This window comes from Umbelopsis ramanniana (assembly GCF_025399195.1).
Source record: "Umbelopsis ramanniana AG unplaced genomic scaffold K450scaffold_20, whole genome shotgun sequence".
In the NCBI taxonomy this organism is placed as follows: domain Eukaryota; kingdom Fungi; phylum Mucoromycota; class Umbelopsidomycetes; order Umbelopsidales; family Umbelopsidaceae; genus Umbelopsis; species Umbelopsis ramanniana.
Genome location: NW_026252106.1, coordinates 212,363 through 224,576, shown reverse-complemented (window position 1 = coordinate 224,576; position 12,214 = coordinate 212,363). Strand labels below are relative to the sequence as shown.

General features: G+C 42.0%; 5 protein-coding genes across 5 annotated transcripts; 2 read left to right on the top strand and 3 right to left on the bottom strand.

Moving 5' to 3' along the window:
* Positions 1-26: 26 nt before the first annotated feature.
* K450DRAFT_236565 (uncharacterized protein) lies at positions 27-2,128 on the bottom strand. Its single transcript, XM_051588277.1, has 3 exons — positions 1,617-2,128; positions 347-1,475; positions 27-206 (listed from the first exon to the last, which is right to left on the bottom strand). Exons 1-3 carry the CDS (start codon positions 2,028-2,030, stop codon positions 166-168), a joined length of 1,584 nt encoding a protein of 527 aa, XP_051445642.1. The 5' UTR covers positions 2,031-2,128; the 3' UTR covers positions 27-165.
* Positions 2,129-2,199: 71 nt separating this feature from the next.
* K450DRAFT_236561 (uncharacterized protein) lies at positions 2,200-3,734 on the bottom strand. The gene is made up of 4 exons (XM_051588276.1): positions 3,294-3,734; positions 3,130-3,199; positions 2,860-3,054; positions 2,200-2,780 (listed from the first exon to the last, which is right to left on the bottom strand). The coding sequence occupies exons 1-4, from the start codon at positions 3,333-3,335 to the stop codon at positions 2,263-2,265; spliced, it is 825 nt and encodes a 274-aa protein (XP_051445641.1). The 5' UTR covers positions 3,336-3,734; the 3' UTR covers positions 2,200-2,262.
* On the top strand, positions 3,502-4,942 carry K450DRAFT_236556 (uncharacterized protein). Its single transcript, XM_051588275.1, has 5 exons — positions 3,502-3,734; positions 3,815-4,136; positions 4,197-4,292; positions 4,360-4,466; positions 4,537-4,942. Exons 1-5 carry the CDS (start codon positions 3,700-3,702, stop codon positions 4,637-4,639), a joined length of 663 nt encoding a protein of 220 aa, XP_051445640.1. The 5' UTR covers positions 3,502-3,699; the 3' UTR covers positions 4,640-4,942.
* A 1-nt stretch (position 4,943) lies between these two features.
* K450DRAFT_236545 (uncharacterized protein) lies at positions 4,944-10,422 on the bottom strand. Its single transcript, XM_051588274.1, has 13 exons — positions 10,049-10,422; positions 9,363-9,928; positions 9,194-9,292; positions 8,921-9,126; positions 8,554-8,844; positions 8,354-8,471; positions 8,161-8,276; positions 7,394-8,093; positions 6,445-7,317; positions 6,134-6,367; positions 5,924-6,066; positions 5,639-5,854; positions 4,944-5,556 (listed from the first exon to the last, which is right to left on the bottom strand). Exons 1-13 carry the CDS (start codon positions 10,191-10,193, stop codon positions 5,328-5,330), a joined length of 3,936 nt encoding a protein of 1,311 aa, XP_051445639.1. The 5' UTR covers positions 10,194-10,422; the 3' UTR covers positions 4,944-5,327.
* A 588-nt stretch (positions 10,423-11,010) lies between these two features.
* K450DRAFT_299379 (uncharacterized protein) lies at positions 11,011-12,204 on the top strand. Its single transcript, XM_051593710.1, has 4 exons — positions 11,011-11,062; positions 11,126-11,204; positions 11,270-11,568; positions 11,639-12,204. The coding sequence occupies exons 1-4, from the start codon at positions 11,018-11,020 to the stop codon at positions 12,035-12,037; spliced, it is 822 nt and encodes a 273-aa protein (XP_051445638.1). The 5' UTR covers positions 11,011-11,017; the 3' UTR covers positions 12,038-12,204.
* Positions 12,205-12,214: the final 10 nt, after the last annotated feature.

Below are 12,214 nucleotides of genomic sequence, written 5' to 3'. Positions count from 1 at the left end.
CATTCTCCAAGCGAATTGAATACGAGTTTACGAATAATCAAAAACGCTATTTAATCAAAATTTTATTTAAGATGTGGGAATCAATTACTTGGCAACTTCTTATCAAATAGTGAGAATTCAGAATCTGGGAAATAGGCCTCAGGGTCGTAATTCGGTTTACGACCACTAATACCACGCCATCGTCGTCTCTCCATACCATAGGGTGTCTCAATACTATCAGCAAGATAGATATTATTGCTTGGTGCAGTGAAATAGGGACGTTCCGGTAATCGTTCTCTTCCAACGAAATTTCTAGGCGGCGTTGCTCTGGAGATGTACGGCAGTGAACTTTGCTGATAGTGTTTGCGATGGTTGATGGGGATACCGCCAAATTGACCATAAGATGGCGCTGAATTATAGGCAGCAGCCTCAGGAGGTGACTGTGGTCTCGGCAAGATATCCAGCTGAAGTCCGCTGGAGAAAGGAGAGTACCAGGCCCCCGAGTGCATTTGATTAGGTTGCGAGGGTGTTGTTGAACATGGGACAGTAGGGAGATTTAGTTTGGGCTCTTCAACCGGTTCCTGACTGGGAGATGTATCCTTTTCACTGTTATCTTCCACGATTAGTGGTTCTTCTGAAGCTTCTTCAGGCTGAGAATGAGAATCGGTCACAGGCTCGAACTCGGGGTTATATTCCATAACATGATCTACAGTTGACTTGACTGGCTCATGGAACTCTACTCGAGGTGGCAATTGTTGTGGTTTTGACTGTTTTGTTGTCGCTTTGGTCTTCTTTCTTTTCTTTCTCTCAACTTGAACAAAGGCAATTTGGGAATCATCTTCTTCCACTTGTGACGAACTATCCGGAGTTGTGCTCACATCTACTTTTGAATGAGAGTGATTTGTAGTAGATGTAGTGTCGGTAGTGACCGAAGCTTTTCCTAGCGTTGGCTGAGATGATTTTCCAGCGGAGGAGACAATCTTATTCTCAACATCAGTGTCAACAGCCGTAGTGAGGTTAGACTCTGGACGATCTTGAGCTATAGATTGGTTACACCGCATATCACCATTTTGCTTTCTATACTCTGAAAGGAAGGGACTGGTGATAGAGTTATTCCGAGACGCAGATTTTTCGTCCAAATCTGATCTTCTTGGTTGTTCATAGGTTTCTTTCACATGCTGAACTGGTACGTTATGAGGTGTGGATGAACCATTTGAACGTGAGCGAGGTCTTGTCAACCCCGTTCGATGAACTCGAAGCATACTATGATCTACTGGTTGATTGTGGGTAGGTAGAGCTGTATTGCTATTAGGACTGTTTTCCGACAAATTGGATGATGACTCTTTGGACAATTGCCATCGTCGGACAGTGGGTGGTTGCCTTTCGGCTGCCTTTAAGAATTCATGAAACTTCTTGGTGTTTATGTACATGGTTCCAGGTATTCTGTATTCGGCCAATTTCTCCATACACGTCTCATAAGCATCTTGACCACGTATCTGTTGTTGTGTACGACGCAAATTCCTTCTGGTTAGTTCCATTGCAACTAGAAATTTTTTTTTCACCCAAAGTATGGCCAAGCGCATGGGTGGCTTTGTCTGCACATCCCTCCGCTTGTCATAAATCAAGAATAAACGTACCTTATAACGAGCAAGACGGAATGCAAATATACATATAAGAACGATGATGGCGAGTAAAATGGTGGATGAAGCTGCAAAACGAAGTGGCATCATTCTGAGATATTGACCAAGGCGGTGCATCCAGGCACTGCTTGACCCTGGGGCGCTCAGGGATATCTTGTCAACAGACGCAATGGTCTTTGAATCCAGTGAAGCAAACTGGTTTGTCGCCATTCCATGGTAGGAGGGTGGGGATATGAGGACTTTAGAGGCGGTTGATTTGGTGGTGAATCCAATGGATGCAGCAAGGGCGCTTATCCAAATGCGTAATTGTGAACATATTGACACCAATAAAATGATAATGAGTGAAAAGAGAATTAAGACTACAGGTGAGGCGACAAGCAGCGAAGTGATCTGCAGGCCTCTCGTCCGCATGGGTCAAATCACAGGCTATAGAAGAATGGGTGAAGGGTAAGGAAAGGTTTGAAACTGGGGACTTTACAGTTTTGAGCGCTGAGTCAGTTCAGATGAGCTGCAATTAAACTTAGGCTGTGCAGCTAGAACTGAGAGCCAATCAGCGACCAGTATTAAACGGCAGACTCAATTTTTATTCGCTGAATGTAAAATTGCTTTATTCGGATAATAATATTGTGTTCACGAAGGACAATCATTGCATTGCTCGACGGCTATCTCTTTCTTCACCAATAGTCAACTTGATACCTCGCTGCTTGGGAAGGGAAATCCATGGTCGTGCATTGTCACCTATAACAAAAATGTTGTTGATGGTGGTGGCAAACTGGCGGTCCAATGCGTCTCTGACATGCACGATATCATAGCCGCCCATGTGAGCTTCAATATGCATAATATGGCCTGCTCGTCCAACACTGCGACCGCCGATAGCCATGCATAGTTTACCCACACCAAACTTGAGGTAATCAATGATGTGAAAGTCGTTTAGATCGATACGCACGCTATCGTTGACTTTGATCAGAGGGTCAGGATAGCGAATAGTACGGCCATCGTGCGTTGTGATATATGGAATGCCTCGAGGTCCGACCTCTTTTCTTTTCACTTTGCACAGTTTGTACCCGGTTTCTTCCTCGGAAATACGATGTACCGTAAAGCGGCCCTTGACATCATATAGAATTCGAAAATGCTCCCCAATTTTCTCGATGCTAATCACATCTATTAAAAAAAATATTTTCAATAAATCGCATTTTCTAAAAAAAAAAAAAATTCATGCCGTGAGGTTAAAACGGTTTACCCATAAATCCAACCGGAAAAACCATACTTGTTCGGACGCGATTGTCGATCTTGACCAATCTTTCCTTCAAAATGATTTTCGCCTCTCTATTGTCGTGGCCGAGCGTAAACTTTAGGCGATTCTGTAGATAGACTGCTATAGGAAGGCTACTTCTTGTTTTATGAGGCCCTCCTCTGGCTTTCAAAGCATAACATCCTGTATAACCCGGGTGGGTTTAGTTACCACTGCAAGCGTGACGATTTTGTTAAAGCTTTGCTCTTTCATAACTACCTCCCAGTTTGGAAAGCATCCACGACTTTGGGGCACGCAGCCTTTTCAAAAACTTTCTTGGAGAGCGAGGCTGACATTTGATGATACATGTTGATGATAATAAGAAATTTAGTGAGAGCTCTTCAAATCTCTAGGCGAAAGCCAAAAATCAAATATCAAATTACCATGATAAAATGATGAAAGAAAAGTTGATACGGTATTTGCATGAATTTACGTTATTGATATAATACTCTGTAATTACAGCTGATGACTGAATGCTTTATGCTCATGCCATAGCATTGACAAGTACAAAAAAAAAGTTGTCAAAAGGCGAAATTAAAGCACCACTGCACTGCAAGAACGGCACAGTCGTTTGGTTATCGACAGGACGATTATGTTTTGTGTAATATAATTCCACGCCGTTTTACTCGATGCAAACTATTCAAACGAAAGTCTGCAAAGGGCATAAAGAATATTATGCACAGGGCATCAATTTTATGCTTGACCTTGTCGGGGTCAATTTGAGGCAAATGAGTGGTCAATTGGTCAGACCACAAGGCCCCACTTTATAGCCATTTCAAACATCCCGTCATGGCTACCCAAGATCCCTTCCTTGTTGTGAAAAAGTAAGTCGGCGACTATTGGAACGAATACACATAATAGAATGTCTATTCTAACTATATATTCGACATTTTCGTGCAATTAGAGAAGTAGAAGGTTCCCTCGACAATGCCACAGCTTTGTTCGATTCCTGGAAGAGAATTTACAACACGGTGTCTTCGCCAAGCAATGAAGAATTAATGTGGACGGCAGACGAACTTTCCTCATCGCTGGAAGCCATCAACCAAGATTTAGACGACTTGCAGGAATCTATTGCTGCTGTACAAGCTCATCCTGAAGCTTTCAACTTGTCCGGCTCTGAAGTACAATCACGTAACAACTTTATTACACGAACGCGAAACACTGTACGGGAAATGGAAGACACGATAAGAAATCCACCTCGAAAGGCATCACCAAGAAACAATCAGGTAAGTGGTTTCGCCTAATAGAAGCTGGAACATGTTATAGCTTTCTAAGTCGTTGCAAAGGGTTCGTCATCTCGGCACCTTCCTGGGGAATACGACGCAAGCCCTTTTGCGGATGAAAATCAACGATATATTGACAACGCAAGTGGGCAACAAGCGGTAAGGATGCAATGAGAAAGATGCCATGGAAGGGTCAAAAGGCTCACTTACATTTTTCAACAAATAGATGATGATGCAAGACCAGGATACACAATTAGATTCTATCTCTGGTACATTGCATAACTTGAAAGATATTGCAGGGACGATGCACCAGGAAGTGGAAGATCACGTTGTGTATGTTGTGTAAAACAAATGTCAATCCAGAGGTAATGCATGTCATGCTGACACCACTTGCCTTCAACAGCCTATTAGATGAACTGGACCAACATGTGGATATGTCCTCCAACAGACTTGGGCGAGCCATGAATCGTGTCAAGCACATATTACGGAAAGAAGAAGGTAAATAACCGCATATTACGGTGGATTTGGTGTAGGAAATCCTCATCCTCACCACGTATTTCAAATGTCATACAGAATCAAAATCCGGTTATTGTGTGTGCTGCCTGATCCTTGTGCTGATCATCTTGCTTATTCTGGTTATCACCATCTGAAGCGCTTCTCGCAAACAGTACATACCCCCCCCCTCTCCTCTAAACATCGTGCCACTGTAATATTATTCTTGTGCGGCAAATAATACACCTCTATACGTTGGAATATTCTACCTCATAATCTTTGCATGGACCATATAGATATCCGTGACAGCTGACCAATTTAAAAGATTTTTAAAGCTTACATAGTGTTACTACAGAGCCTGGACACTTGCTGACCTCCAGCCAGCAAGCTTAAAAATATTGTGGGCTGACAATATTAAGCGGGTGGATGCCTGAAAGTGGGCTTGTAAGGCGAAGATGTATGCAATTGTAGACGAAATCATTTTATTACGGTATTCAATGCAATTTGATATGCAATGCTGATCGTTCCGAAGCACTTCATACATATCTAGCTCTTGTTACAGGAGGAACGAACATACAGTACACACAACGCAATCAAAAAGAAAGCTAGCAGTGAAAAAAAAATAGGGAGGCTCCAAATCGCAAACCAGCAATATGGTGTTGACGAAAGGAGAGTCTAGATAACAATGAAGGAAAATTTACATTATCCTTGTGGCTTACTCTTGAATGTATCGTACATTCTAATGAGTTTGCTTTGATCCGTTTCGTTCTGGGAAAAGGCGAAACCTCGAGTTTTCTTCAAACGCTGAATCTTGCGAACTTTGTTCACAGCTTGACGGAAGCGGTCCATTCTAGGTCTGTAATCTGGCAGGTTAAGTTTTTGAATTTCTTGTACAAAGTGGTACATTTGTGGTCGATACATTCTCTTGTAGCTGTGAAAACGAAAACGACACATGTTAATGGACATACGGTGATGTTAAGGCGGAGATATCCCAGTAAAAGAGTAGCACTTACAATTTCCAAATGTAATCTCGAGTGTTGGCGAGCAAAGGAACGAGCAGAATGAAAAGCCAATAATTTACATTGCCGAACAGAACAGGAATGATGCCTGTGTATTCTAGGAAGATACCCCATGGTAACATAGGACCGACATATGCTACAAGAGGCATATAAATGAACCAAATCACCATTGAACCTGGAATCATAATGACCGACCATTTTGTCCATGTACTGTACAGGTAAAAGCAATGTTAGATAAAGCTTCACAAAGCTGAAAAGAAAAAGGTTTATAATCCTTACTCAGTGATCAAGCAGCCCTTGTAAAGAATGGCAGCCAGTGTAGCTGTGAAAATAGTTGTTCCAACCCACCACTGGCCACCAGACCATCCATCGGTAAAAACATCATCATCACGGAAAGCCAACATTCCAGCAAAGAAGAGAACCTAGTATATGGAAGTTAGCATGTGAGAGCATACAATAAAGTGGATCAAATTCAATTTGTAAACTTACCAGAGAATGGAAAATAGCGTTGGCAATCCAACCCCAAAATCGCCTTTGGTTAAAGAATTCATTGCTTTGACCAAGCATGTACATTTGAGGATACTTGTCAAGGAGGCGAGCAGAAGTAAATTGATCGAAGACACCAATGGCCAAAGGTGGCAAAATGGTGAAGATAACGTTGAAACATGACATAGTCCAGGACTCATACAGTGTCTGACCGGAAAATCCATTGAAGATAGCATACTAATGAAAGATAAAATGGTAAGATATGATGGAAACAATTGTAGAGAAACATGGTTAACCTGTCTTGATCAACTTACCCAAAATTGGGTCAAATATAGAGCGACATTTTTGTAAAAGAAGTAAAAGATCATTTTACTGAGTCGTTGGTAGGCCCAGGATCCGTGAACGAGAAGCAACTTGCGGAGGAAGCGGAATTGGGAGATTGAGAAATCGGCACTACGTGCAGCTTGTAGACCTTCCACACCACTGATACCAACACCAACATGAGCTGCTTGAATCATGGACACATCGTTGGCTCCATCACCAATAGCCAGGAGGATGGAGTGCGAATACTTCTTTACAAGCTTGACGACAAGAGCCTTTTGAAGAGGTGATACACGACAGCAAATGACTGCCTTGCACCGTTTTGCTAGATCTAAGAAAATCCTTTCGATGTCTTTCTCCAATGCAAATGTCAATGCTCTGCCATCAATGATGAGTGCCATAGGATCTTCATGATGTCCTTGGTTTTCTCCACGGCCATAGTGGCTGTGCTGTTCTCGAGCCTCGGTCACCTCATGTAGCTTAGCCTCTAAAAACGTTTTGGTACTGAAATGGCTGTCCTCATTACATATGATGAGACTCATATCTTCGTTCAACAATCGACAGCTATATCCAATATTGATTGCAGTCTCTTGTCGATCGCCAGTAAGAACCCAGACTTTGATGCCTGCTTCTTGAAGCGTATGGATAGTATCAGGAACACCGTCTTGGAGTTTATCCTCGATGGCTGTGGCGCCAAGCAAGAAAAGGTTTTGTTCAATCATCTCAGCCGCTTTATCCAGTTCGTCAGCACGGTTATTCAAAGTCGTAGCTGCCTGGTCATAAATTTGTGACCACCGGGTGTATTCATCTTCAGGAATCTCACGCATGGCAAGACAAAGAGTACGCAAACCTTCCGTTGCGAAATCCTAAAAATAAAAATAAAAAGAGGTCAGCATAAAATGGTACCGATAGCGTTTTGCGTTGCAGGATCACAATACATACTTCTAAATGAACCAAGGTTTCTTCGGTAAAAGGATTGTTGTCGCTCAAACGTTCAAGAATGACAGTATCGGCACCCTTGCAGAAAAGTTTGATCTTGCCGTCGGGGCATCGAACAACGACGGACATACGCTTTCTCGTCGAATTGAATTCGCAAACATTGAGAATCTGATACTCCTGCTCTTGTCCGTGGGCTGTACAGTTGATCGAATTGGGTCGTCGACCATAAAATTTGTATCCAAGTTCGGAAGCTCCCTGTACCAATGCACCTTCGTCGGGTGAAGCGGCTTGATAAGTGATTTTGTCAGATCCTTCGTTCCTCTCCGGAATGACAGTGTGGCAAGTCATTAGGAGAGTCAAAAATTCGTTGATTATATGAGCGCTTTTAGAAGATGTTTCATGCTCCTTCAATTGCTTGAAAGTATATTGCCCTTCGCCATTGTCTCCTGGTCGAGCGGCCTTATCCGCATCGACTTTTTCGGCATATCGTAGACCAGCAATGGAACATTCACGGAACTCCATTTCGTTGCATGTCAATGTGCCTGTCTTGTCGGAAAAGACGTATTCAACCTGACCTAATTCTTCAATCAAACTACTGCTGCGCGCCACAGCTGGGGTATCGGTCTTGTCGTAGTAAATGTCAAGATCATTATCGATAAGCATTGACAGTACATATTTGACAACCTCCATTGTAACCATCAAACTGTGTGAAATGATATGAGAAGGTTAGGACACGGTGTAAAAAACATTGGAAGAAAACGATGTTTTACCTAATGGGAATGAAACTGTTGAATAGAATCAAAAATGTGAGAATCTGATTGCCAAACTCTGCTGCTTTGTTCGTCGCTGTAGAATTCAGGTATCCCATGGTCGATTCTTGACGCACCTGTTTTAAATAAAGTAATGAAGACATTAGTAACAAATTAAATCGTAGCGTGCATAAACGAACAAGGAGTAACTCACAGAAATAACAAAGTTACCAGCTGCACAAGCAACACTCATCAAGACTAGGATAACGAATAGCGAGAGAATATTGCGGTTTGTCATTCTGGTGACATTGGACTGCTTTGTAGGTTTTTTGCTGCGTAAATGAAGAAACAACTGCATTAGCATATACTGAATCCTTTGACCATTTTTTATACGTCCGATAATACAAGTCATACCTCGAATTCAACATCAACTTCGTTTCGTGTCCAGTAAAAACGACTACACCGTAAATCCAAGAGGTGTTTCTCAATTGCGCACCTCGCAATAAAACCTGATTGGGGTCGACTGGATGATCTTTTGATTTTCCGCCGAGTTCTTTAGACGGTATGGAGAATGTTCCATCATAGTTATACAGTCGGTTATTGGGCTGTTCGGATTTTACAACCCCTCCAAGCTGAGAAATGTGTTGTGGGGACGTATACTTTGCTGTTTCAGGCAATGCTTGTTTGATCTTCAAGTTGACCTCACTAAGAAGCAGTAAAAACACAAGTGTCAACCTATAAATCCATCATGTCCCGCGTTCAATTAAAATAAAACTTTTACCCGTCCAAATTACTTGTCTCGATGTAACACAGGCCTTCTGGCTCAGAGCTGCTGAGCAATATCAGGTCCGCAGGAAAGAACTCAGATCCTTCAATTCTGCAAATATCGCCCACTTGCACTTCTCGCCATCGTCGTTCAATAAATTGGCCGCCCACCAAAACTTTACATTTACGAGCGTTGACCTCAGCGTCTGATCGATGAACACCCTATTTGGTTGTATATTAGCCGATGATATCATATATAACCTTTTTGTTCCTTATCCCTTGCACCTACCCAGTCTTCGACAAGTTCTTTGATGGCGGTAATGAACAAAACGATGACCAACGGAATCAGCGTCGTCCATTTGGATGTTGGGGATACGTTCGGGATTTGCTAATATTACAGAAAATCGAGGTTAGTGAGTTCGGACTTACTCAAGTTAAGGTATACCATCTGTTTTTACCTGTATACCAGAAATAAATAAGAAGAAAAGGTTGGCATATTTGCTGAACTCAATGTAAAGGAATTTCGGTAAGAAGGTCAGCGGGCTGTATTTTGCTGTGAAAACTCTATTATGAAGGAATTTTTGCTGCTCATTCAAACCACTGCTGTTGATATAAATCAAACGTGGACCAGCCGCTTCGTTGTTCTTGCGCCGATTGAAACACTTTTTAAAGGCATCGCTCAAGTTAAACTTCTTTCTTGGCGCTCGGTGTGACCTTTGGCGTCTGGGAGGGTCGTTCTCCTGTAGCGATCGATATTCTTCACTCTGATGGGTATTGGTGGGACCTAATAGTATATTATTCATAGAGCTGTTTGGCATAGGTCCTTTCCGAGCATGAGGTGGTGGTTGAGTTAAATACTCTGAATCATATTGATTCATATCACCAAAGGACGCTTCAAGCATCTCGGTCGATTCGTTATCTTGAAACGTTGCGTAGGTTGAGTGTCGATGGTTGTGAGAAGATTCAAAAGAAGATACGGAAGGAGCTTGATGGAATCCAAATTGCCTTTGATGGCTCGAATCGTCTAAGTTATTTTTATAAAAAAAAAGAAAGGTCAGTTGAGAACGGTGCTAAGCCGTGTTTAAATGTAGGCATGCTACTTTCATCTAGCAGCGTCGAACAAAAGGGGATATGTATTAATTACCAGGCTCAGAGGAATGATAACCCTGTCTAGATGGAGAGTTGGAATATTTTTCGTCAAAGTTTTGGGAGTCGTCTAAAGCATAAGATTCGAATGGAGATTCCGTTGGTCGTCTGCTGTATGGGTTATTACTGTTTGAATGTGACATGGCGTTATTACAAAACCACGTGGTGTCCTTCTCAGATGACAGTGGTCGCTAGACGCTGATGATAGGTTGAATGTATTCGCACTGCTGTGGCCGTAGATGAGGTTTGAAAAATCTAGGGAGATGAAGTACAGAGAAAATAATATTTCAGAAAATGAAAGTGATTTGATGCTGTAGACCGGAGCCTGTTTCCCCATTGAGTGGAAAGGCTGTAGGTCTGGGTCACCTCCCCCCGCGTAAAATAGAAAAGTAGGCACGCAAGCTTTCCTGACCATTCCATTCTAAAATGTTCCTTTGTCAACATGAAGATTCTATTTCTTTCTATATTATTGCAAAACACTATTTGTTTCTGATCTGCTTTTGATTCAGGGACGCGCGATCCTGTTTCATTGCTGAGTGGAAATTTAGCGGACCCACAAAAGCCTGTTTTCGAACGCAGGAAAATAAACATTTTCAGCATGGTGATTGACCTGGCTCTATCAATCTGCTATTTTAAACTGCCAAACTTATATTTGTACGCTGACAACCAATAATTCCGCTAATGAGTAGTTTGAAATGGATACCGAAAGCTCTGGAGCTTTAGGTATGACAACAGACCCGTTATGCGACAACTTTGTCCAAAGAATGTTGATTGATATGTCCATTTTTGCTAAAGTACCAAGTTTTTATCATTGCAGCATGAGAAAAAGGAGTGACACGATAGTCAGTTGAAAGAAAGAAATTATAGAAAAAATAATTCCGCCAAATGAAGCAAATTCGAATTGTCCAGCTTGAGGCATAAAGAAAGAAAAGCAGTCAAACTTTTTTTCAAGGTTTTTGTACTTACCATGTCAACTAGTGATCACGAAGAAGATTTCGCCGATTTGTTTGGAGTAAGCCGACATCATTGTGATGGATGACACATTTGTCAAAAGTATGTTAATCGATAGAGTTAGGGATCAGACGAAGAAGAAGTCAAGCAACCAGAGCACACCTTTCAAAAGTTTCAACGGCAACCCGAGTTTGTCCTGGAAGGTATGGTATCATAATATATCATCAACCAGCAGCCATCGCAAAGACTAAGCAAAATAAAATGGAAGGCACTCCCTCCGAATTAGAATTACGTCTTGTCGGCTCTCATCCCCTTTGGGCACATTATCTGTGGAATGCAGCCAAAGTGTTTGCAACTTATTTGGATGAGCACAAGGATCTGTGTGGCGGAAAAACTGTCCTAGAACTTGGAGCAGGAGCAGCGCTTCCTGGCCTTATAGCAGCCATCAATGGCGCCAAAAAGACCGTTGTTACTGATTATCCCGATCGAGAACTGATCGAAAACATAGAGTACAATGTCAAAACTAATTTGTCGTCATTGTATGAGCAAAATGCTGTATCAGTAAAGGTAGGTATTCATACATAGTTTTTTTTTCTTTGCACACTTAACTCATTGGTGTATTTTCATTTCAACGCAGGGCTATGTATGGGGTACCAAAGTTGGTGCGTTACAAGAAGAGCTACCAAATGAAGAAACCAAATACGATATCATCATTTTGAGTGACCTTATTTTCAACCACTCTCAGCACCATGCTATGCTAAGAACATGCCGTGAACTAATCAAACCTAAGACTGGCGTGGTTCTAGTGTTCTATACCCACCATCGACCCCATCTTGCTCATCGTGATGTACAATTTTTCGAAATAGCTCAACGGCCGTACAATCCCGACACTGACCCAGAGAACTGGGATGAGGTTGGCTATAGCTTCCATGCCGAGGAATTCTTGACTCAAAATATGGGAGTCATGTTTGAGGAAGATCAAGGTGACCAAACCGTTCGATCCACTGTACATGGATGGAAACTTTGGTTAGATTAAAAGAAGGATGTTTCGAGATTATTATTCTGCTCTGACGAGCATATACATAGACCTTTTTTTTTTTTTGCAAATCAACGAAAATATTTCACTGATCCTCTGTGCCAGCGCAGCACTGCTTTAAAGTATTACAACTGTAGACTGCTTTCCATTTTTAATGCCAAGAACACCTTATGTAAA

Coding starts and splice junctions, on each gene's coding strand:
- K450DRAFT_299379 (XM_051593710.1), top strand. CDS start 11,018: ATGTCAACTAGTGATCACGAAGAAGATTTCGCCGATTTGTTTGGA. Junction 11,205..11,269: donor ACCCGAGTTTGTCCTGGAAG/GTATGGTATCAT, acceptor ATAAAATGGAAG/GCACTCCCTCCGAATTAGAA. Junction 11,569..11,638: donor AAAATGCTGTATCAGTAAAG/GTAGGTATTCAT, acceptor ATTTCAACGCAG/GGCTATGTATGGGGTACCAA.
- K450DRAFT_236561 (XM_051588276.1), bottom strand. CDS start 3,335: ATGCAAATACCGTATCAACTTTTCTTTCATCATTTTATCATG. Junction 3,055..3,129: donor GATGCTTTCCAAACTGGGAG/GTAGTTATGAAA, acceptor CGGGTTATACAG/GATGTTATGCTTTGAAAGCC. Junction 2,781..2,859: donor TTTTCCGGTTGGATTTATGG/GTAAACCGTTTT, acceptor TTTTTTTAATAG/ATGTGATTAGCATCGAGAAA.
- K450DRAFT_236545 (XM_051588274.1), bottom strand. CDS start 10,193: ATGTCACATTCAAACAGTAATAACCCATACAGCAGACGACCAACGGAA. Junction 9,127..9,193: donor AAGAACTTGTCGAAGACTGG/GTAGGTGCAAGG, acceptor ACAACCAAATAG/GGTGTTCATCGATCAGACGC. Junction 6,368..6,444: donor TATATTTGACCCAATTTTGG/GTAAGTTGATCA, acceptor ATCTTTCATTAG/TATGCTATCTTCAATGGATT.
- K450DRAFT_236565 (XM_051588277.1), bottom strand. CDS start 2,030: ATGCGGACGAGAGGCCTGCAGATCACTTCGCTGCTTGTCGCCTCACCT. Junction 1,476..1,616: donor TCCGTCTTGCTCGTTATAAG/GTACGTTTATTC, acceptor ACACAACAACAG/ATACGTGGTCAAGATGCTTA. Junction 207..346: donor CGGTATCCCCATCAACCATC/GCAAACACTATC, acceptor GATAGTATTGAG/ACACCCTATGGTATGGAGAG.
- K450DRAFT_236556 (XM_051588275.1), top strand. CDS start 3,700: ATGGCTACCCAAGATCCCTTCCTTGTTGTGAAAAA. Junction 3,735..3,814: donor CCCTTCCTTGTTGTGAAAAA/GTAAGTCGGCGA, acceptor TCGTGCAATTAG/AGAAGTAGAAGGTTCCCTCG. Junction 4,467..4,536: donor GAAGTGGAAGATCACGTTGT/GTATGTTGTGTA, acceptor TGCCTTCAACAG/CCTATTAGATGAACTGGACC.